Consider the following 22,916-nt stretch of genomic DNA (forward strand, 5'->3'; position numbering starts at 1 on the left):
TACTAGCTGTAACTGAATTCTATCTTGAAAGAATAAGTCAATTTTAACCTTACAATGTAGTCGAGACAGCTTTCAGAGAAATTTCATTAAAATCGCATTTAACCTAAATTTAAAAACACAGGGAAGGGAAAATGTACGCGCAGATTAAGCCTTTAACACACCGAGATAAAACTATTCTCCAGGAGTGCATTCGGGCATTTCTTCCCCGAAGGGTGAGAGTGTAAATTTTAATAATAATGACAGCCGGCACTCCCCTTGGCCCCCCTGCGTTGGGTCAGTATCGGCCACGCTAACGGGCATCCGGGGGTGGACAGAGGCGCCTGCCCAGGGAGCAGAGGCCCCAGACTAACCCCACCAAAGGAGTGCTAGCCCACCCACCGCTACCCGCCTGCTACGCAGGTGATAAAAATGATGGTGAGATGATACAGGTACAAAGTTGGCTGGGCTCATGATGGGCCAGGCACCGTCCTAAGCATCTTACCTGCGCTGACTCTCATTCCCAGGGAAACCATGGCCACCGCGGGGCCATCACTCCCCACCCACACCCACCACTGGGGCGACAGAACCAGAATCTGAACGCACACGGGCCTCCAGAGTCCTGCCCTGTGCTGAGTGGTGGCTCAGGACAAGCCAGAAACGTTCAGGAATGGTTTCCAAGGAGCCCAAAGCAGGGCCCACCTTCTCTCCTCGGCTGCTTAGCCTGCCTCCCGTGTCTGCTCGTGGACCAGCAGCCCCTGTCACCAGGGGACAGAAACTCTAGCATCTAATTTCCTTCTGACCCCCTAGTGGGAGGTCAACCCTTCCCTCAGGTTCCCACCAACTTACAGGCCCCCAGCTTGTCACTGCTCTTTAGCACCCAGGACGACCCCCCCAAGGGAAGGGTTTCCACGGCCTCAGAGGAAGGATGGGAAACACAGGAGCACGGGGCCGGGGGGCGGGCAGGCTGCCGTCTACATCCAGGCTTGCAGACCGCACACTGGCCCCCACCCCACCCAGCGCACCACAGACGCCCTGCGGAGGGATGCACACACGCTCCGGGCCCCCAGCAGCCCTGTCACAGCGGGCTGGCCGTGGAATATTTGGTGGTGGCCCCAAACCATGAAGGACATCTCAGAGGAAAACTACAGGGCCCCAGGGGCTTGGTGCCACCCTAGGCCAGGGTGACAGTGACATCTTCCTGGGACTGTCAACGGCACCTCCCGGGCTACGGCCTAAAGAAGGGCGACCCGTAGACCCTCTACGGCAGCAGGCCCACCGGGTGGGCGAGCACAGGGCCACTGAGCTTCCCCAGGCTGCGTCAGGATGTCCTGGTCCTGCGGCGGGTCTCCTCCTCCGCCGTGGGCTCCCTGAAGGCCAAAGTCACATCTGTCACTTACCCCACCTGCCTGCCCTCCCTCCACCCGTCAAACCCCGCCCCAGCCTGGAGCGCTGCCCTGTTCTGCCACGCACAGCAAATGGGGGGGGGGGCCTAACTGCCTGTGGGGGGTGGCCGCGGCGTTCCAGGCAAAGGAAACAACATGAACAGGGATCCCAGCACGGCTGAGGTCACATGTCGTGCTTAAGGAAAAATAAACAGCCCCAGGCTTCAGCACGGCCTAAAGCTGGCTGCAGGATGAAGGGGTGTGGGATCAAACTGCGAAGGGCCTTGGAGGCCACTGCACCGCGAGTGCAAGGTCCAACTGCCATCACATCAGCAGCAGCGTGGAGGGTGGACCAGAGAGGAGGAAGATGGGTATCTTGTTAGGAGGCGGAAGGCAGGAACCTCCTACAAGCCCGCCTGCACTCATGGCCAGGGATCAACCAGGTGAGTGTCCCGGGCGGCACGGGCAGCCCCGCACGGCTGTGCGCGAGGACTTGAGTGACACTAAACACATCTCCGAAGGTCATCATCCAAGGTCAGTGCAAAAAAAATCCAACCATCCCCAGGGCGACTGAGAATATATTCACCAGACGGTCAAGGGGCCCTAAGCCAGCCTTTCAGAGCATAATGATTAATAAGTCAGAAACTGATCCAACCAAATGAAGAGGAGTAACTTCACTTAAAAAAATCACTTAGTGACCAGCCTCATCACAATGTCTGCACTGAGGAAAGTCAAATGAGCTCAGCTGGTGTACAGGTCAATCCAAGCCTCTGGCATAAACAAGAAGCCCTCCCGGGAGACAGGCTGCCCCCCTGTGGACATGTCGGGTGGCCGGAATGTGTAACGAGGTCAGTCTGCCCCTCAGCAGAACGGGAAAGTAACTAACCTCAAGCACGGCAGCCCCGCCCAGAAAATGAACCACATCTAAAGTGGGCATGTATGAGTGCAGAGGGGTGTGGGCACATTGGTACATGCGTGGGTTGGTGTGTACGTGTGTGTCGGTGTGAGTGTGCGTGCATGTATGTGTGTACTGGTGTGGGGGAGTGTGTATACTGGTGCGTGTGTGTGCATATACGTGTAAGGGTGTGTGTGTGTCTACTGGCGTGTATGTGTGTGTGCACATGTGTATACTTTAATTTCAAATGACCCATCATGTGTGAGCCGTATTTTCATCACCACCTGTAACCTCTAGAAGAAGAGGGCAGCCTCAAGCTTAGGACTAAGTTTAAATTCCAACTTGACGCAACTTTGAACTCTCCCTTTGTGGAGTTGCCAGATAAAATACAGGAGGCTCAGTGAACTCTGGATTTCAGTATGTACCCAATATTGCATCCAACGAACAAAAAATGGTTCATTATTGAACTGAAATTCAAATTTAACTGAGTGTTCCATATTTTTATTTGCTAAATCTGACACTGGTAAGATTAGGTAGGAAGGATTTGTCCCCATTTTTCCTACAGGAAAGGGAAAGCAGAGCTTGGATAAGCCTGAGAAGGCGCATTTCTGTTGGTGGTTCTGGCCTCCCCAAGCAGCCCTAGGACAGTTTAGAGTGTGGAGAGAACTCCCTCTGGGCTATGCTCACTGGCCATCCGGTCCAGACTGGCTGACTAATGACCAGGTCTCTCCACCTCCCCCTGGCCCACCGGGCCTCGGCTTTATGGTCCCTCCACAGCTAAGGGCAGAGCCCAGCAGACCTTGGCCTGCAAAGGAGTCACGGGCCTTTAGGGGGTGGGCGCGCCTGTCTCCTCCCACTTCCCCTCCGCTGGGTCTGCCCCACCAGGAACTATGCGCCGAAGTCCCTTTCAGTGTCTGTTTCCTTCCCCACGGGAAAACTCACTAGTCTGTGAAGCAGTTCTTTAAGATCTGATTTTAAGTGTTCTGAGAAAAACCAAGCACAGATATAACCAGATTTACATGTCTGCTGAGGCTGAGTATCTTCAAATGTTCCTTTTTAAAACTGAAATAGGGGAGGCGGAGTCAAGATGGCGGTGTGGGAAGACACGGAGTTAGCGTCTCTCCACAACTAGGGCACCTGCCGGCCGCTGGTGGGGGACTCCGGCGCCCAAGGAGATGGGAGGAACCCACAAGTGAACCAGTAGGACTTGGGGGACTGAGGGGGGAGGAGAAGTGGAGGCCGGACAGGATCGGCGCCCCTGAGGCCGGGGAGATCAGGAGAGGCAGGCGGGAGGGGCCATCCAGGAGGAGCAGGAGAGGAGCGGAGGGTGACTGCCCCGCCCACTCGAGCCCAGGAAGCCTGCTGGGCTCCCAGGTGAGGTCCCTGCCCCATGAGACCAGGGGTGGGGGGCACGCCTGGGCCCCTTCTGCTCCTTGAGCCTAAGCCCATCCCCCCACCCACAGCGCCCAGGGCCTTTTCCAGCCCTGTGGGTCCTGAGCATTGGCCCCGCCCACCACCCAAACCTCGCCCTCGCTTAGGCCCCGCCCTCCACAGCCAAGGCCTTTCCCCCCCACACCTTTTTTTTCTTTTTCCTTCTCCTCTTTTTTTACTATCGTGGTACTGATGTACCTTCCAGTTGTTGATTCATCTATATTTTTACTTTTATATTCTTCCTAACATATCTGTTAGTTTCCTAGTCTAATTTTATTTTTTATTTTGTTCTTTTTTTCTTTTTTGCCACCCCAGGCGGCTTGCAGGATCTTGGCTCACGAGCCCAGGGTTGGGCCGAAGCTCCTGTGGTGGGAGCTCCGAGTCCAAACCACTGGACTAACAGAGACCCTCAGACCCCAGGGAATATTCATCGGAGTGAGGTCTCATGGAGTTCCTCATCTCACTACCAAGACCCAGGTCTACCAAATAGCCTACAAACCCCAGTGTTGGAAGCCTCAGGCCAAAGAACCAGTAAGACAGGAACACAATCCCACTCATAAAAGATAAATAAATAAAACGGCAAAAAAATATGTCACAGATTAAGGAGCAAGGTGAAAACCTGCAAGACCAAATAAATGAAGAGGAAATAGCAATCTACCTGAAAAAGAATTCAGAGTAATGATAGTAAAGATGATTCAGAATCTCAGAAATAGAACGGAGGCACGGATTGAGAAAATCCAAGAAATGTTTAACAAAGATCTAGAAGAACTAAAGAACAAACAAACAGAGATGAACAACACAATAACTGAAATGAAAAATACACTAGAAGGAATCAATAACAGAATAACTGAGGCAGAAGAACGAATAGGTGAGCTGGAAGACAAAATGGTGGAAATAACTGCCGAGGAGAAAAATAAAGAAAAAAGAATTAAAAGAACTGAAGACAATGTCAGAGACCTCTGGGACAACACTAAACGCACAAACATTCAAATTATAGGGGTCCCAGAAGAAGAAGGGAAAAAGAAAGGGTCTGAGAACATATTTGAAGAGATTATAGTTGAAAACTTCCTTAACATGGGAAAGGAAACAGTCACCCAAGTCCAGGAAGCACAGAGAGTCCCATACAGGATAAACCCTAGGAAAAACACACCAAGACACATATTAATCAAACTAACAAAAATTAAATTCAAAGAAAAAATGTTAAAAGCCGTGAGGAAAAACCAAAAAATAACATACAAAACAATGCTCATAAGGTTATCAGCTGAATTTTCAGCAGACACTCTGCAGGCCAGAAGGGAGTGGCAGGATATACTTAAAGTGATGAGAGAGAAAAATCTACAATCAAGATTACTCTACCCAGCAAGGATCTCATTCAGATTCGATGGAGAAATCAAAAGCTTTTCAGACAAGCAAAAGCTAAGACAATTCAGCACCGCCAAACCAGCTTTACAATAAATGTTAAAGAAACTTCTCTAAGTGGTAAACACAAGAGAAGAAAAAGACCCACAAAACAAACCCAAAACAATTAAGAAAATGGTAATAGGAACATACATATCAATAATAACCTTGAATGTAAATGGATTAAATGCCCCAACCGAAAGACACAGACTGGTTGAATGGATACAAAAACAAGACCCATATATATGCTGTCTACAGGAGACCCATTTCAGACCTAGGGACCCATACAGACTGAAAGTGAAGGGATGGAAAAAGATATTCCATACAAATATAAACCAAAAGAAAGCTGGAGTAGCAACACTCGTATCAGATAAAATAGACTTTAAAATAAAGATTGTTATAAAAGATAAGGAGGGACACTACATAATGATCAAAGGATCAATCCAAGAAGAAGATATAACAATTATAAATGTTTATGCGCCCAACATAGGAGCATCTCAATACATAAGGCAAATATTAACAACCATGAAAGGAGAAATAGACAGTAACACAATAATAGTGGGGGACTTTAACACCCCACTTACACCAATGGACAGATCATCCAAAATGAAAATAAATAAGGAAACACAAACTTTAAATGACACAACAGACCAGATAGATCTAATTGATATTTACAGAACATCCCACCCAAAAGTGGCAGAATACACTTTCTTCTAAAGTGCACATGGAACATTCTCCAGGATAGATCACATCTTGGGTCACAAATCAAGCCTCAGTAAATTTAAGAAAATTGAAAGTCATATCAAGCATCTTTTCTGACCACAACACTATGAGATTGGAAGTCAATTACAAGAAAAAACTATAAAAAACACGAATACATGGAGGCTAAACAGTGCGCTACTAAATACCCAAGAGATCACTGGAGAAATCAAAGAAGAAATAAAAAAGTACATAGAAACAAATGACAATGAAAACAGGATGATCCAAAACATATGGAAGGCAGCAAAAGCAGTTCTAAGAGGGAAGTTTATAGCAATACAATCTCACCTCAAGAAACAAGAAAAATCTCAAATAAAAAATCTAACCCTACACTTAAAACAACCAGAGAAAGAAGAACAAAGAAAACCCAAAGTCAGTAGAAGGAAAGAAATCATAAAGATCAGAGCAGAAATAAATGAAATAGAAACGAAGAAAACAATAGCAAAGATCAATAAAACTAAAAGCTGGTTCTCTGAGAAGATAAACAAAATTGATAAACCCTTAGCCAGACTCATCAAGAAAAAAAGGGAGAGGATGCAAATCAATAAAATTACAAATGAAAAAGGAGAAATCACAACTGACACTGCAGAAATACAAAGGATTATAAGAGACTACTACAAACAACTATTTGCCAATAAAATGGACAACCACTAAGAAATGGACAAATTCTTGGAAAGTTACAACTTTCCAAGACTGAACCAGAAAGAATTAGAAAATATAAACAGACCCATCACAAGTAATGGAATTGAAACTGTAATTAAAAATCTTCCAATAAACAAAAGTCCAGGACCAGATGGCTTCACAGGTGAATTCTATCAAGCATTTAGAGGAGAGCTAACACCGATCCTTCTCAAACTCTTCCCAAAAATTGCAGAGGAAGGAACACTCCCAAATTCATTCTACAAAGCCACCATCACCCTGATACCAAAACCAGAAAAAGGTATCACAAAAAAAGAAAATTATAGACCAATATCACTGATGAACATAGATGCAAAAATCCAGAACAAAATACTAGCAAACAGAATCCAACAGCACATTAAAAGGACCATACACCATGATCAAGTGGGATTTATCCCAGTGATGCAAGGATTCTTCAATATATGCAGATCAATCAATGTGATACACCACATTAACAAATTAAGGAATAAAAACCATATGATCAACTCAATAGATGCAGAAAAAGCTTTTGACAAAATTCAACACCCATTTATGATAAAACTCTCCAGAAAATGGGCACAGAGGGAACCTACCTCAACATAAGAAAGGCCATATATGACAAACCCACAGCAAGCATCATACTCAATGGTGAAAAACTGAAAGTGTTTCCTCTAAGATCAGGAACAAGACAAGGATGTCCACTCTTGTCACTATTATTCAACATAGTTTTGGAAGTCCTAGCCACAGCAATCAGAGAAGAAAAAGAAATAAAAGGAATACAAATTGGAAAAGAGGAAGTAAAACTGTCACTGTTTGCCAATGACATGATACTATATATAGAAAATCCTAAAGATGCCACCAGAAAACTATTAGAACTAATCAATGAATTTGGTAAGGTTGCAGGACACAAAATTAATGCACAGAAATCTCTGGCATTCCTGTACACCAACAACAAGAAATCAGAAAGAGAAATTAAGGAAACACTCCTATTTACCACTGCAACAAAAAGAATAAAATAGCTAGGAATAAACCTGCCTAAGGAGGAGAAAGACTTGTACTCAGAAAACTATAAAACACTGAAGAAAGAAATCAAAGATGACACAAACAGATGGAGAAATATACCATATTCTTGGATTGGAAGAATCAATATTGTGAAAACGACTATACTACCCAAAGAATCTACAGGTTCAGTGCAATCCCTATCAAACTCCCAATGGCATTCTTCACAGAATTAGAACAAAAAATTTTACAATTCGTATGGAAACACAAAAGACCCCGAATAGCCAAAGCAATCTTGAGAAAGAAAAACAGAGCTGGAGGAATCAGGCTCCCTGACTTCAAACTATACCACAAAGCTACAGTAATCAAGACAGTATGTACTGGCACAAAAACAGAAATATAGATTAATGGTACAGGACAGAATGCCCAGAGATAAACCCGTGCACATACGGGCACCTAATTTACAACAAAGGAAGCAAGAACATACAATGGAGAAAAGACAGCCTCTTCAATAAGTGGTGCTGGGAAATCTAGACAGCTACATGTAAAAGAATGAAATTAGAACACTACCTGACACCATACACAAAAATAAACTCCAAACGGATTAAAGACTTAAATGTAAGACCAAACACTATAAAACTCTTAGAGGAAAACATAGGAAAAACGCCCTTTGACATAAACCACAGCAAGATCTTTTTTGACCCACCTCCTAGAGTAACGGAAATAAAAACAAAAATAAACAAATGGGACTTAATTAAACTTAAAAGCTTTTGCACAGCAAAGGAAACCATAAACAAGATGAAAAGACAACCCTCAGAATGGGAGAAAATATTTGCAGATGAAACAACAAAGGGTTAATCTCCGAAATATACAAACAGCTCATGGAGCTCAATATCAAAAAAAACAAACAATCCAATTAAAAAATGGGTGGAAGACCTAAATAGACATTTCACCAAGGAAGACATACAGATGGCCAAGAGGCACATGAAAAGCTGCTCAACATCACAATTTATTAGAGAAATGCAAATCAAAACTACAATGAGGTATCACCTCATGCCAGTCAGAATGGCCATTATCAAAAAATCTAGAAACAATAAATGCTGGAAAGGGTGTGGAGAAAAGGGAACCCTCCTGCACTGTTGGTGGGAATGTAAATTGATACAACCACTATGGAAAACAGTATGGAGGTTCCTTGAAAAATGAAAAATAGTACTACCATATGACACAGCAATCCCACTACTAGGCATATACCCTGAGAAAACCATAATTCAAAAAGAGTCATGTACCACAATGTTCACTGCAGTACTATTTACAATAGCCAGGACATGGAAGCAACCTAAGTGTCCATCGACGGATGAACGGAGAAACAAGATGTGGCACATATATACAATGGAATATTACTCAGCCATAAAAAGAAATGAAATTGAGTTACTTGTAGTGAGGTGGATGGACCTAGAGTCTGTCATACAGAGTGAAGTAAGTCAGAAAGAGAAAAACAAATACCGTATGCTAACACATATATATGGAATCTAAAAAAAAAAAAAAAAATTGGTACTGATGAACCTAGTTGCAGGGTAGGAATAAAGAGGTAGACATAGAAAATGGACTTGAGGACATGGGGTGGGAGGGCAAAGCTGGGGCGAAGTGAGAATAGTATCGACATATATACACTACCGAATGTAAAACAGTTGGCTGGTGGGAAGCAGCAGCATAGCACAGGGAGATCGGCTCAGTGCTTTGTGATGACCTAGAGGGCTGGGATAGTGAGGATGGGAGGGAGGCTCAAGAGGGAGGGGATATGGGGACATGTGTATGCATATGGCTGATTTGCTTTGTTGTGTAACATCAACTAACACAGTATTGTGAAGCAATTATACTCCAATAAGGATCTATTAAAAAAAAAAACTGAAACAGGTTCTCACGGTGTTTTCAATCAAAAGATAGCAAAAATATTCCATTTACATTATCTTATGTCACAAAAGATGCATGAGCATAGAATCCAAGGTGAGGCTGCCCCACAGGGGGCCCAGTCCCCGGATTCAGTCACAGGGGCTCTGACTGCAGCCTCTCGAAGAGCCCAAGGGCTGAACTTGGGGGCAACTAGGGATCGTGCAACCTCAAAGATTGACATCAGATGTAACAGACGTAAGGACAATAAAGGTACAAGGTGTGTCACTCGGATACACGGCAAAAATGTGAAATCTCACTTTCAAATATGTGTAAACATTCCAGGTGTAATCTGGAGTGAAAATCTCCTCCAGTACTCTGTACGTTGAAATTCTATCAGCCCATGGTGTGTTAACGTATATTTATTATTGAAGCAGTAAATTACTCAATGATTGGCATGAACTGTTAATCTTATGTACAAAAATTGTTTCATAAGTAGGGAACAGACTGATTTAACAGAAATGCCGAGAGCACCCGCTCTTACCTCTGAACTTCTCTCTATGCCTCACCCATTACTCTGTCCCCAGTCTCGGGGCCAGGCTCGCCCGGCCCAGGCAGGAGGGCCCTTTCCTTTCCTCCTGACTTTTGTTGCAGCACGTGACTCGGTTTGGCCAATGAAATGCAGCCGAGCACCGGGGGCCACTTTCTTTCAGAAGCATGAAGAGCCTGTGAACAATCCCCATAGTTTTTCCCTCCATCACAGGAACTGGGCCAGCAAACTCCTGAAGGCGGCTGCTCCATCAGCCTGAGTCCCCAGGTGAGGACAACACAGACCAGAGCCCTGGGCAAAGCCACAAAGGATGTGTCATGTGGGTGAGACGCAAACGTGTGTTGCTTGAGCTGCTGAGGTTTACAGGCTGTCTGTAGGGCTTAGGGCCAGGGCCAGGGCCAGGGCCAGGGTCAGGGTCAGGGCTAGGGTCAGGGTCAGGGTCAGGGTCAGGGTCAGGGCCAGGGCCAGGGCCAGGGCCAGGGTCAGGGTCAGGGTCAGGGTCAGGGTCAGGGCTAGGGTCAGGGTCAGGGTCAGGGTCAGGGTCAGGGCTAGGGTTAGGGTTAGGGTTAGGGTTAGGGTTAGGTCTGTTTGGCCAGCAACAGTGGTAGCTGGCTTCCGCCCAACGGGGACTTTTACCCCTATCACTCAGAGTCTGGCCCACACGCGCCTTCGATGCACTCCTGGTGCCAGGCCGTGTGCTCAGACACTGCGCGAGAGGGTTCAGGTCTAACCCACCCCGAAGCAGCAGAGGACACAGCGTGTGCACTCAGGCAAGGAGTGGTGGCAGCCCACAGAGGAGAGGGAGCTGGTGCTGATGGGAGAGGGAAGGGGAAGCGGGGAGGCAGCAGCAACACAGAGGGAGTCAGGGGCACCGCAGGAGGCTGGCCCCTGCCCGGGACAGGGATGCGGGAAACAGGTCAGAGTGAAACGGCACAGCACCCAGTGCAAAACCCATCCCCGGACGTCAGCATCCTGCCGCGCGTGGCAGGCAGACCTGCTCGCCCAGGGCGCACGCGCACGCACCCCTCTGCTTACGGGTCCCCTCCAGGGTCTGCAGGCACAGGGAACAAGCACCGCAGGCCCCACACGCCCACCACTGCTCCGGCGTGTGTGAGCAGAACCTGAGGACGTGGTGAAGACCTTAGTGTTTGCGGGCTGCAGCCAATAAGACCGACCAACCAGTCCTTGTCTATTGGAGGCCCTGAGGCTTGGACACGAACGACCACACGATGGTGGGTGGTCTCACGGAAGCGCTGACGCTGCCTGGCGTTTCTCTGAACGAGAGCTCTGTGCACAGCCTTTCCCAGAAAAAGTCTGAGCATCGTGCAAGGCGGCCCCAGAAGAACAGAGGACCGGGAACCACATCTAACACCAAGGCTCAAGCTATTTCTCCCCAAGAGAGAAGAAGAAACTACGTTTGATTAGAGATTAAGAAATCAATGTTTTTTAAAAAAAAAAGGTCTGAGGCTGCTTTTTGGACGAATGAGAGCTACGTGAATACTGACTCCAGGCCACCCCCTTCCTCAATGCCACACGCTGGCCTTTGTCGGATAAGCTCTGTCTCACCCGATTATCAACACCTGCTGCCCCTGGTCTCCCAGACTCAATCCTTCCATCTGCCCACCCGCAGCCAGAGTGCTCCAAAGAAACACCAAATGTCCCTCAGCTGGGCTATGAGGTGGCCTGCTGGAGGCGGACCGGCCTATGGCAGTGACACATTTGCACAAGAAGCGGCTTGCTCTGCTCCAGGGCCAAAATAAAGCGCAGTTTGACAGAAACAAGAAATCCCTAGGCAAGCCCTCGCCGAAAAAATGTGACCTAAGAATTCACCTCGTAGAGGCAGGTAACTGTTAGAAATGGGTTCTGCTAAGGTCATAGCAGACACTCATCCAGAACTCCCAAATCCTTTCCAATTTCCCAAGAGCCAGTGCTTTGATCTCCCAGACCTCAGACCCAGTCTCAGCATTTTCCCATTCTCGGTGGGATTTCATCTTCCTGTGGTGATTTCATCTGGTTCTACTCCTAAGCTGCCCATATACCCACTCCTTTTCCCACTGACCACCTGACTCTCCCCAGGCTGGATGGGGTGCTGACCTGCCGATTTCCAAGGGCGCTGAAGTTCACAGTAATTGTGGTCGCCTGCTTATGCTGCAAGGGTAGGTGTGTGGGCTTCGTCTGCTTTCCTTCGTGATTACACAGCTTCTTGGAGGCAGTGAGAAACAATTCAGATTTAGGTGGCCTCTTGGACTTTCAAATTCATTCTTGAAGGGTATTTCTGCTGGATGTCGACACTACGGTGACAGTTATCATTCTTCCTGCACATTGAACATATCTTCTTGTCCTTTCGTTGAGAAGACAGTTCTCAGACAGCCATTCTTAGAAAATAATCTCTTACTCTCGCTGCCTCAAGAATTAGTCTTCAATTGAATTTTACTATGATGTGTTTACATACAGTTTTCTCTTTATTCTCCTGAAGATTCAATGGGCTCTTCAATCTGTGAATTGGTTTATTTCAGTACTTTTGGAAAACAATGAATCATTATCTCTTCAGATTCTTACTCACTCTCCCTCCTCTCCTTCTATGACTCCAAATAAGTACATATGAGGCTCTCTAACCATACCTTCTATATCTCTTACTTTCTATATTTTGCATATTCTTATCTCTCCATGTTATGTTTTGGCTATTTTCTTCCAACCCATCTTCCAGTTCACTAACTTTCTCTATAGCTATGTGTAATGTGTTAAATATGCCCACTGACTTTTTAATTTGGTTACTGTATTTTTCAAATCTTTTATGTAAAATCATATAGTTTCCCACTGCCATGGCAAACATTCTCAAGATTCTCTTTTTTATATTTCTTCATACATAGTAAGGAAAATAGTTTCATGGTCTATGCATAAGAATTACAGAAACTTAACATCTTGTGGGCCTGTTTCTGTTATCTGTTGTTTCTGTTTGTTCTCACTTAGGAAGTCTTGAATGTGTGTGTATCTTTGACTATGTGTAGATCATTTTATATGGAAAAAAAAAAAAGCAGAAACAATTTGAGGAACAACTTTCTGGTAACTTCCTCCAGAAAAGATTTTTTTTTTTGCTTCTCCCAAGCACTCTACTCCAGTAGAGAAGTGCCGTAATCAAGGTTCAAACAACCCTGGTCCTCTCAGGTGATGTAAACCTGTCCTGCAAGACTCCACAAGGGCAGTTTCACTTCAGTTCCACCCTGACAGTTGGTCTTCTGGGTCTCAGAAAGTACCTGGGCATTTTCTGCACTTCTATCCTCAGGTAGGCTATGGTTTGATCCTTTCCCTCCATGAAGCTGTCAAAACTACAAACCACGTTGGGATTCTTTCTTCTGGATTAGCAAGAACCCTCAGAACAACAGTGGCCTTCAGGGCTGGGCTCATCTCTCTGGTTCCAGCATTCTTCCAGAATCTGGCCCGAAGTTCTTGTCTCCCTATTAGCATAGTTCAATGTTTTTATGAAATTTGTTTTCTTTTTACCTTCTTTGTTTTCTTTTTTTCTCTCTTTCATTCTTCCTCACCACCCCTCATTTGTTTGTCTGTTTGCTGGCTTTAAAAAACAATCTTATCCATTTTTTAGCTCTCTTCAGTGAGAAATCTGGTTGGAATTACCTAGCCCACCACCACTGGCAGTGGAAGGTCCTCCTACTCTCACCTTTGACATTGCCAATTCAGTGGCTCAAGGCTCCATCTCTCATTGTGTGGGAAGTTCTGAAAGCTCTGCCCCACAGATTACAGACTCCCCTGGGGCTTCTCACTAGCCAGCCTACCTCTCTCGAGACAATTACCAGCCACCGGGCGGTCTCTCAGGCTGCTGCCCATCACCTTCCTGCTCGGCCTCCATTACAGACACGACCCTCTGTCTTCAGTCACGCCACCTTCCTGTCTAGGGAACAGACTTTTTCTAAAGATTTGGGGGTAACAGAGAGTAGGGTACTGCACTACTCAAAATACAAAACTACTTAAGAGTACTTTTCAGAAATCCTTTAGCCAGTTGTCACAGCTAGAAAATAAGACAGTGACCCTGACCCTCTCCTGATCTTCCCCTCCCCTCGCTGCCCTCCCCTCGCTGCCACCCTCCTGTACCCCTGGGCCTCTGCCCTCCTCTCCCTCTCCATTCTCTCCTGACTTACAACACTACTACTGGAACCCCAAAATTCCTCTCACTTTTCCTTGTGTAGCAATTTAGCTCTTTTCTAAACTATTCCCATCTGGGTCAAGCCCATGAAACCTCAGCTTTCTTAATAACAGGTCCATGAAATGGTGTTCCTTCACCAAATTGCCAAACAGTTCTGAAATCAATGCTGTCCTTGCCCTGAAATGCAAAAATGGGGCAGTGGTTTTTTTTGTTGTTGTTTTTTAAAGCAATATTTTCTTCCTAGCGTATCCTGCCTTTAATAAAATCCTTGCCGTCCCTGCACAGTCCCAAGACCACAAATTCTTTCTCCAGGAGGAAAGTGAGAGAAGGGGGCCTATGGACACTTCTCCCCGGGGCTGCTGAGGGGTAACAGCCCAAACTCTGTCAATTCTGATACTTCCTGCTTGAAAAGCCTGGGAATTCTTCTTCTGAGGCCATCACAGATGTTCTTCCAGGTTTCATTGGAAGAAGAGTTACAAACAGATTACAAAGTCTAACCGATTACCAAAAAGAGCCTCCTATGTTGTGAAGAACTGATCATTTAAACAAAACAACCACAGAATGAAAATGCCCTCCTCAGAAGCTGCAGGAAAATAAAAACGGGATTTACTGAAAAGCCCAGATCCGGTTGGGATTCCTCTGGTTGCTGCTGCTGTTCTTTTAAACCATCATCCAGCAAACCTGTGATGTGCTTCTTCTAAACCACAGCACCAGAGAAAATCAACTCAACTATTTCCCAGACTGCAACCCTGGAACAAATAAGCACCAACCGCAACTTTCCAACCTCCACAAAAATACAAAATCTGCCTTCTAAGAGACACAGGAGGAAAAGAAGAACTGCTAAGGAAGTGTAATTCACAGCTCCTGCAAATCGTATTTCAAAGAACAAAACGAGGCTGGGGGAAAGGTGTGAAACTGCTAGCAGGGAAAAAACCCAAGAGCGTCCAACAAAGATCTCCCCATGAAGTTAAGCATAAATGTACATAAATGCAGTTACATAAGCCAAAAACAGTACTTTGAATAGGTAGCTGCAAAGCAGCTAAATACACTGAATCAAAGTATTAGTGGAAGAACTGTGTAGAACTTCATAATATGGAAATTAGGTAATAACCATTAGATACAACTGAAAATCAGGTTCAATCAAGGAACAGAATGGAGTTGATAATTTGTATGATTCCATTTTATAATGTCATTCCATCATTTCCCAAACCAAGTGCCTTTCTTGGGAAGATGATTACCGATATACTTTCTACTGCTGAAGGTACAGCAAGGGGAAGAGACGCCGGGATATGCCTGTCCTTGGAAGGCAGCCCTGGAACACGGGCGGCGTGTCTACGTTTTAAGCAAAGTACGATTTCTCTGCAGGTTCAGTGAAGTCACCCACCAAGCTCACACAGGGCTCCTGATGGCACAGCCTGTGTCTTCTCTGCACATCACCACTGACCAGCCAGCTGGTGTCACAAATCCATGCCCGAGTCTGCTTGGTATCCCTCCGTTAGTGCTCTGTTCATTAATTTAACAAACTATCAGGAGAGTATGCTTGGAATGGGCAGCATTATCTCTCAACTTTAATTAAACTCTGCTATTGCAATATGACAGTCAGCACATCATAGGGGGAATTATTTTAAGGATGAGGGGAGAAAGTATTTCAAAGCCCCCACTTAAACATGAAAGCATAATCTAAAATGGCCGAGCACGTACTATAATTTTTCTGTAATATTAAAGATGCTATTTTCAGACTCGGTAATTAATTGGATTCCGTGGAGAAATTACGCCAGCATCCTTGATAGCAAAATGTGTGCAGAGGCAGGAACAGTGTGCCAGAGGACGGCCATAAACAACCCGGCTGTCACCCAGATTATGACAATCACCGGGCTTAATAAGGAGTAAGAGCTGCCTGCTTCTAGGACGCACTCATTACTTCCTGCAAAGTGACGGCACTGAATTCTGATTATATCGCCTTCGTAAAAGGAATGGCAGCGGCTCCTGCTCCAGCGGCGGGTGGCCTCAGAAGGATGCGTGGAAGGCGCAAGCCAGGGGCCACGGGCTGGGCGAGGACGGCATCCTGTCAGCTGATGGCCGGCGAGTCCTGAGCCTTCCACCACCTTCTCCCCCGCCCCGCAGGGAAAGGGGAGCCCAGGAAGCTGGCTTACCATCGATCCGGCTCACGAGTTCTTCCAAGATTTTCACTTTCATTTGAATCCCAGGTTGAGCAAATGTGTAGTTGTCCTAAGGGAAAAATAACAACGAATATCATATGCATGGAAAATAAAACCCGCTTTCCAAAGGGGAAAAAGGCAGCGGGAACAAAGGTGAACACTTTCACAACATAACAGATTCAAAAAGTGATCAACGCACAAGGCATTAGGCTGCGTTACACCACCAGTGTGCAGCACAAACCAGAAGGTGAAGTCTGACACCCTGTGATGTCAGAGGGGAACACACCAATCTCAGGAACGTTTAATGGGGCGTGTCTATATGTAAATGCATACATTTACATTTAAATTGAACAGACAGCTCACTGAGGGCCAGAGTCTGCCGGAAGTTGCTCTGGCTGGCACAGGGGCAAAGCCCTCAGCGCTGCAGGGGAGCCGACCTGTAACAGCGACCTGGCAGTACCAGCGTCACGCCGGCCGTCCCAGGGCCAAGGACGTGGTCACTGCGTGAGCGCAGAGTGAACATGGGACTTCAGTCTCAGTGAACTCAGGTGAAGAAGTTCATAAACTAAGACAGGAAAACCAGTGTGGGCACTGGGCGGGGGGAGGGGGGTCTCCAGTCAGGCAGACCTGGAACGAGAGCCCAGCTCTATCACGTAGATGCTGTGTGACGCTGGCAAGTAACACCACCCCTCTGGGCTGCAGTTTCATTATCTATAAGGTGAGAATGACAGTGCCGACGTGTAGGGCTGCTCTGAGGCTTCCGGAAGCACTGTGAGTGGCAGGTGCATGAAGGCTCGGGGACAGGAGGCCCGGTGCCCACTGCCATCACCTGAGAACACAAACCAGCCGGAGGACAAGGTGGCGCCCTCCGTGTCCCGCCCCAGGGCATCCCCACAGAACCGCCCTCAGGAGCCTCTGCCGGCGCTCAGGGACCGTTTGCAGAATGAGGGTTTCAACCGGACTCCTGCAGCGATGCACTTACAGTGCAGGTAAGATGTAAGATGCATGTGAGACGTCCAGGGCACACTCCTGGAGCCAGGCAAGGGGGACAAAGATTGCTAAGCCAGGGACTGAACCAGGGGAAGCACCCTGGATGGCCCAGGCGGGCCCAGTGTGACCCGGGGCCCTTGACGGTGGAGGAGGAGACAGGAGAGTCAGAGTCAGAGCTGCGAGGACGCTTGACTCGCCACCGCGGACGTGGAAGGCGGGCAAAGGCGCCACCACCCGAGCAACACAGGCTCGAAAGAGACCAAGGAGCGAATTATTCCCTGAAGCCCCAGAAGGGACGCAGCCCTGCCCACGCCTTGATCTACACCTTGATCCAGCACCCCAGGTGCATGGCAGCCTTCTGGCCTCCAGGACGATGAGGTAACAAACGTGTGTTGTTTCAAGCCACGACGCGCTGCGCCTGCGGGTCCTTGAACTCGAGTGAGCGCGTGGGGCCTCGGGCCCCGGCGGTTCAGGGGAGCTCCTGCTGGGCCGGTGTTGGGAGAGGATGGCTTGTCCTCAGGGAGGCACGGGGGAGGCCCCAGGGACGTGGGAACAGCACTCCCGGTGCCACCCGCCCCAGGACCTGCGAGGGGGGCTCCAACGACACAGCATGGGGGAGAGGAGGACCTTCACACCAGCAGCAGCGTCTAAGGCTGAGCAGTCAGACGTGGAGGGCCCCGATCCCGGCACGGTCGGCGCTCTCTGGGTTTAACACACGTGCGCACACACGCACACACACCCCTCCTAGCTAGAGCAGGAGCGGCAGCACGATGACACAGAACTTAAAATGCCTACAAGGCAACAAGGATCTCCTTCCCGCAGAAACAGAAAATGAGCAGACTCACACCTAACTTCTCGCTGAGGTTTCCCCCAAGTCGATTTCAAGCGACAGCCTCTGGATCCAACTGTCACATCCCCGCGAGGGCAAAACCGAGGACAGCTCCGTGCGGTGCCCCGACCCAGAGCAACGCTGAGGTCCCACGTGCGCCCTGCTCTGCGCAGGGCGACGGTGCTCCCGGGGCGGCTGCCACAGGGGCCTGGCGTGATGTGTCCTCTAGACGCGGCGACAAGCTTGCGGGCTTTGCCACACTTTGAAGTCTTGTGACGCGAGGGCTTTCACAGTCTGGCGCTCAATGGACAGGTCCTCTGGGCCCTGAAAGGCCCGTGCGTGTCCCGGTGAGACACCGGGCGCCCCTCCGGCCGAGACAGGGCAGCAGCAGCACAAGGTAAGCACAAGCCGTGAGCTTTCACGGACTTAGACATTAATGGGTAATGGAAATTCTGGCTTTGGACTTGAACTTATAAGGGTTGGCCTTTAAGACAATTTCTCTCTGAAACTGGGTAACACAAGGAGATTTATACTCGAATTCGGGGCATGCTGTGTAGTTGGAAGCTTATACACTGGCATTTCACCTCATGGTGGAATTTCTGATGAGCCAGGTGGAACAGTCAAGCAGGACATAATTAAGGATGAGAAATAAACTAAGAGTGGTTTTGCAGCCTTAGGTAGAGGCCTTACAGATTATCGAATTAATGTTCAATTCTGACACGTTTCAAAGCCATCAGGACCAGGCTCTAATGCCCTCTCCCCGGCGTCCCAAGAGAATCCTCAAAGGAGCGGGGGTTCCACTGGGGGCTGGCCTGTCCCGATGGGCTGTGGGCTCCAAGGCGGGCCACACCCCTGGCCGAGAAGGGACCTAATGGTTACGCAAACAGCCAGCTGAAGGAAGCACTCTCAAACCCGGGGTCTGCTTCCCAGTGGAGGGAACTCAGTTGGTGCCTCTCCTGCACTATCTCCAGCCCCAGAAATACTCACCCCAAGAAGGCAACTTCAACTGCTAAGCCTGGGAGACTAAACAGCCAGTAGGTTCAGCCCTCCTTCCAGCTCTCAGAATCGGCTGATCCCCCAGGAAGGCTGCTCCCCCGGGGGAAGGCTGCTCCCCACAGAAAGACTGTTCCCCCAAGAAAGCTGCTCCCCCAGGGAAGGCTGCTCCCCTTGGGAAGGTTGCTCCCCTTTGGAAGGCTGCTCCCCCCAGGAAGGTTGCTCCCCCAAGAAAACCGCTCCCCTGGGGAAGGCTGCTCCCCCAGGGAAGGCTGCTCCCACCCCAGGAAGGCTGCTCCCACCCCGGGAAGGCTGCTCCTCCTAGGAAGGCTGCTCCCCCTGGGAAGGCTGCTCCCACCCCGGGAAGGCTGCTCCCCCAGGGAAGGCTGCTCCCCCTGGGAAGGTTGCTCCCCCTGGGAAGGCTGCTCCCCCTGGGAAGGTTGCTTCCCTAGGGACGCTGCTCCCCCAGGAAGTCTGCTCCCTCAGGAAGGCTGCTCCCACCCCGGGAAGGCTGTTCCCCCAAGAAGACTGCTCCCCCCAACCCCCAGAAGGCTGCTTCCTGGTACAGCTCTGATGCACGTGGGGGGGTCCTGCCCAGGCCCAGCACTGGCTCTGACAGGGTGGGTCAGCCTGAATGATCCTGGGATTCAGTCAGCCAGGTTATTTGGCTCTCACACTAAGACAGGATTTCAAGCTTCTCATTTAGAAGAAATAAAAGTTATTCTTTGACCATCTGCCACTATTTTATTTCTCAGTTTGTTCAAAACCCAGGTAGGGGAGATGAGTTCTCTTGAAAATCCAAATAATAAGAAAACAATGACACCCGAGAGTATAAAAAAAAAATCTGTATTGTGAAAGGACCTGAGAAGATTGACAGGTGTGGCCTTGGCATCTGGATTTAGGCAGGGAGCGGGGGGCAGAGAAGACCAGCCTTCAGAAGGGGCACAGTGTGGTCGGCTGAGGACGGCCCCGCTTAGCAGCCAGGAAGCCTTTGAAGGGCACACCAAGGACATTCCAGAGCCAGAGGCTGAGATGGAAGGTGTGAGGGGAAAAGAATGTTCTGCGGCCTCAGGAGAGGCACTTGGCACTCAGGCTGCCCAGCAGGGCTCCACCAGCGCCCCTGATGAGACCGTGGGTTCTGCCCACTTCAGGCAGGGGCGCCACCCCAGCATGCCATCCAAACCCGCGCCGGCAACACACCTGGCACAGAAAATGTCTGTTGAATAGATGTATGACTAGGCAGGCAAAATAGAAAGTAAATAAGAATGTGGTATATTTACAGAAATAGTAATAGTCATAATATTAACAATACTCCATGAAAAGTAAACATGCATATGCTTTCAAACTGAGATTTGATTTTGTGTCTTTAAGAAACGATAGAATATGTAAAACTTACGGGTCAGAGGGAAGGAAGGACGGTCTGAAGAATACAACGACCTTTTGGGAAATGTTTTACAGAAAGTGAAGTCCGTAGCAGACGGACTTTACCTTTCTGCTTACCTTTTCACAGAAAAAAATCAAAAAATGCACACCAGGCTTGCCTCGCACATGCTGCTGTTCCCGCCTCACCCTCCAGCAATAACAAACAGCATTTTCCACACTCTTCAGCTGACAAGCAGAATCAACTCTTCTGAAGGAGCATTTCAGAGAAGAGCTGGAAGATACACTCATATCGGCTTAGCCGGAAGGACCCCAGCACCTGCCTATTAAAACTCCCAGCTCCCAGAGAACTGAGAATCCCTCTTACCTCTGACAAGGGGCTGTGCCCCCAGACCAGAGATGCAAGCCCTCAGCAAGTCCCACACCCCTTTCCTGGCCAGTCTCACTCCGAGAAAGCTGCCTTCTCAGGCTCAACCCACACTGGCCTCCCTCACCTGCCCTGGACCTGCGTCTGGAACAACTCAGCGGTACAAGGCGCCATTTCAGGCACCCTGATGACCCAATCCGTGCAACTGATGCATCAACCCTACAAGACAGAACTGCAGCAGACTGGGAGCTCTTCCCTCCGTGCGGTAAACACTGCCTGCGTGCCTCGTGCGTGAGACGATACCCCGAGGCCGGAGCAGAGACGGTGCGGAAAAGCAGGCCGGAGACCGCCATCCTGAGACAGGCCCGTTTGCCAGGTCGGCCCTCCCTCAGCCAGCGCCTGGGACCGGGAATTTTGGGTGTCCCCACCTCTCCCGAACCAGCAGGAATGGCTCGCTGGCCTCAGCTGAGCACTGTGGTTTACGCCGAGCTCCTGCTTTCCTGCCGGTCCGTGCCAGGCAGAGGTACCTATGTGAACAGCCTCGGTACAGACCCCGGGCGCAGAGCCTCTACCAAGCTCCTGGCAGACGGTGCCAACTCGTCGCTGGGGAGTTAGGCGTCTCCTGCGACTCCACCAGGGCAGGACTCCGGGCAGCTGGCGCCTGGGTCCCCCTGGGCCTTCTCCCTTGGCCGCTGCCACCTCACACGACCGCGCTGGGAGGAATCATAGCCAGGAGCACAGCTACATGCTGGGAGTCACGGGACCCGGGGGCAGTCCTAGGCCTCCCAACACAGCTGGGCAGGAGAACAGCACGGGCCTTCTGTCCAGAGATGACGGTCTGGTCGTTAAGCAAATGTTCATCACGCAGACCACGCAAATGCGCATGGGGGCTCGCTGTGCCCTGGGGAGCCCAGCCGTCATGGCATGGAACGGGGGCCTGACCTGACCTCTGCGAGCAGAGGACGTGAGGCCCAGGCCGAGACACAGGGAGAAGGAAGCTAGGCACACTCCAGGTGTGGAATGAAGGCCAGTGCGGCGGGAGGGGCTGCAGGGAAGCTGGGGTTGACGGGAGAAGACCATTCCGAGGCTGAAAGGCCACGTGGGGAGCGAAGGGTGAGACCCCAGCAAAGCTACAGAAGGAAGCTACTGACACGGAAATGGGGAGCCACCACGGTTACGAGATTTGCATTTGGAAAAGATGACTCTGGCCGCAAGGTGGGGCGTAACAGAAGGGGCCAGCGAGGATGCGAGAGGTCAGCTACAAGACCAAAGCCAGAATCTGGGCACGAGAGCCATGAGAGCGTCCCACTGGCGACGCAGTCAACCCAGGCTGTCCAGGCTGCATTCAACGAACTGTACTGCTTGGTTTTGTGAACTTGAACGTAGGGCTTCTCACTTATTCCTGTGAGCTCGTTTATTTGATTGGCTCTCAGCCGGAACTGCAGTCAGTGGAACTCATTCTGCACCTTGATCGTGTCATCGATCACATTAGCTGTCCTTCCAAGCTGAGAGGCAGTGGGTAAACTCACACCCTCCACGTCTTCGCCACGGTCTCTGGGAAGAGGGGAGAAGGACGAGGACAAGGACAGAGCTCCGTGGCATGTTTCTCAGATGGAAGAGCATTGTAAAAATCTATCAAGCCAACTCTTTTCCCACCCGCGAGCCTAGTTTCTCTGATCTTCTGTTTTCACATCTGTAAAATGGTGAGGAACGGCTCCTTCCCAAGGCGCTGGGGTTGTGAAGTGAGTTGCTATCTCTCAAGGAGCCCAGACAGCGTCCACACCAAGGGTGAGCCCGCCCGCCCAGCCGCCCACTCCTTCCCCAGCTTCCCCAGTGACATCGGACATGGGACGTGGTGAAGGCTGAAGGCTCCCCCAGCCCTGGCAGAGGAGCCAGTGCTCCTCCTGTAAACTGCGGGGGAAACGGGAAATGCTGAATGCCTGCGTTCAGACACGGGCCTGCCAGCAGCAGAAGGTGGTGTACCAGTGAGGCAGAGGTAGATGGGCCCCTGGGCTGGACAGCTGGAGTCTGACAGGCGGAGTAAATTGGAGCTTTGTTTCTCCAGACACTCCAAGGCCGAAGTTAATAGCAGGAGCTGAGGT

General features: G+C 49.2%; 1 protein-coding gene across 3 annotated transcripts in view; it reads right to left on the reverse strand.

The window, feature by feature from the left end:
• The window catches only part of TBC1D22A (TBC1 domain family member 22A), a 320,481-nt gene that overhangs the window by 97,726 nt on the left and 199,839 nt on the right, over positions 1-22,916 (reverse strand). For all 3 annotated transcript variants that reach the window (XM_082422201.1, XM_082422202.1, XM_082422203.1), the window contains one exon: positions 16,250-16,325. In XM_082422201.1, the coding sequence (XP_082278327.1) occupies positions 16,250-16,325 (76 nt within the window). The remainder of the gene's footprint in view (positions 1-16,249; positions 16,326-22,916) is intronic.

Source organism: Balaenoptera physalus (assembly GCF_965194825.1).
Source record: "Balaenoptera physalus genome assembly, chromosome: 13".
Lineage (NCBI taxonomy): Eukaryota > Metazoa > Chordata > Mammalia > Artiodactyla > Balaenopteridae > Balaenoptera > Balaenoptera physalus.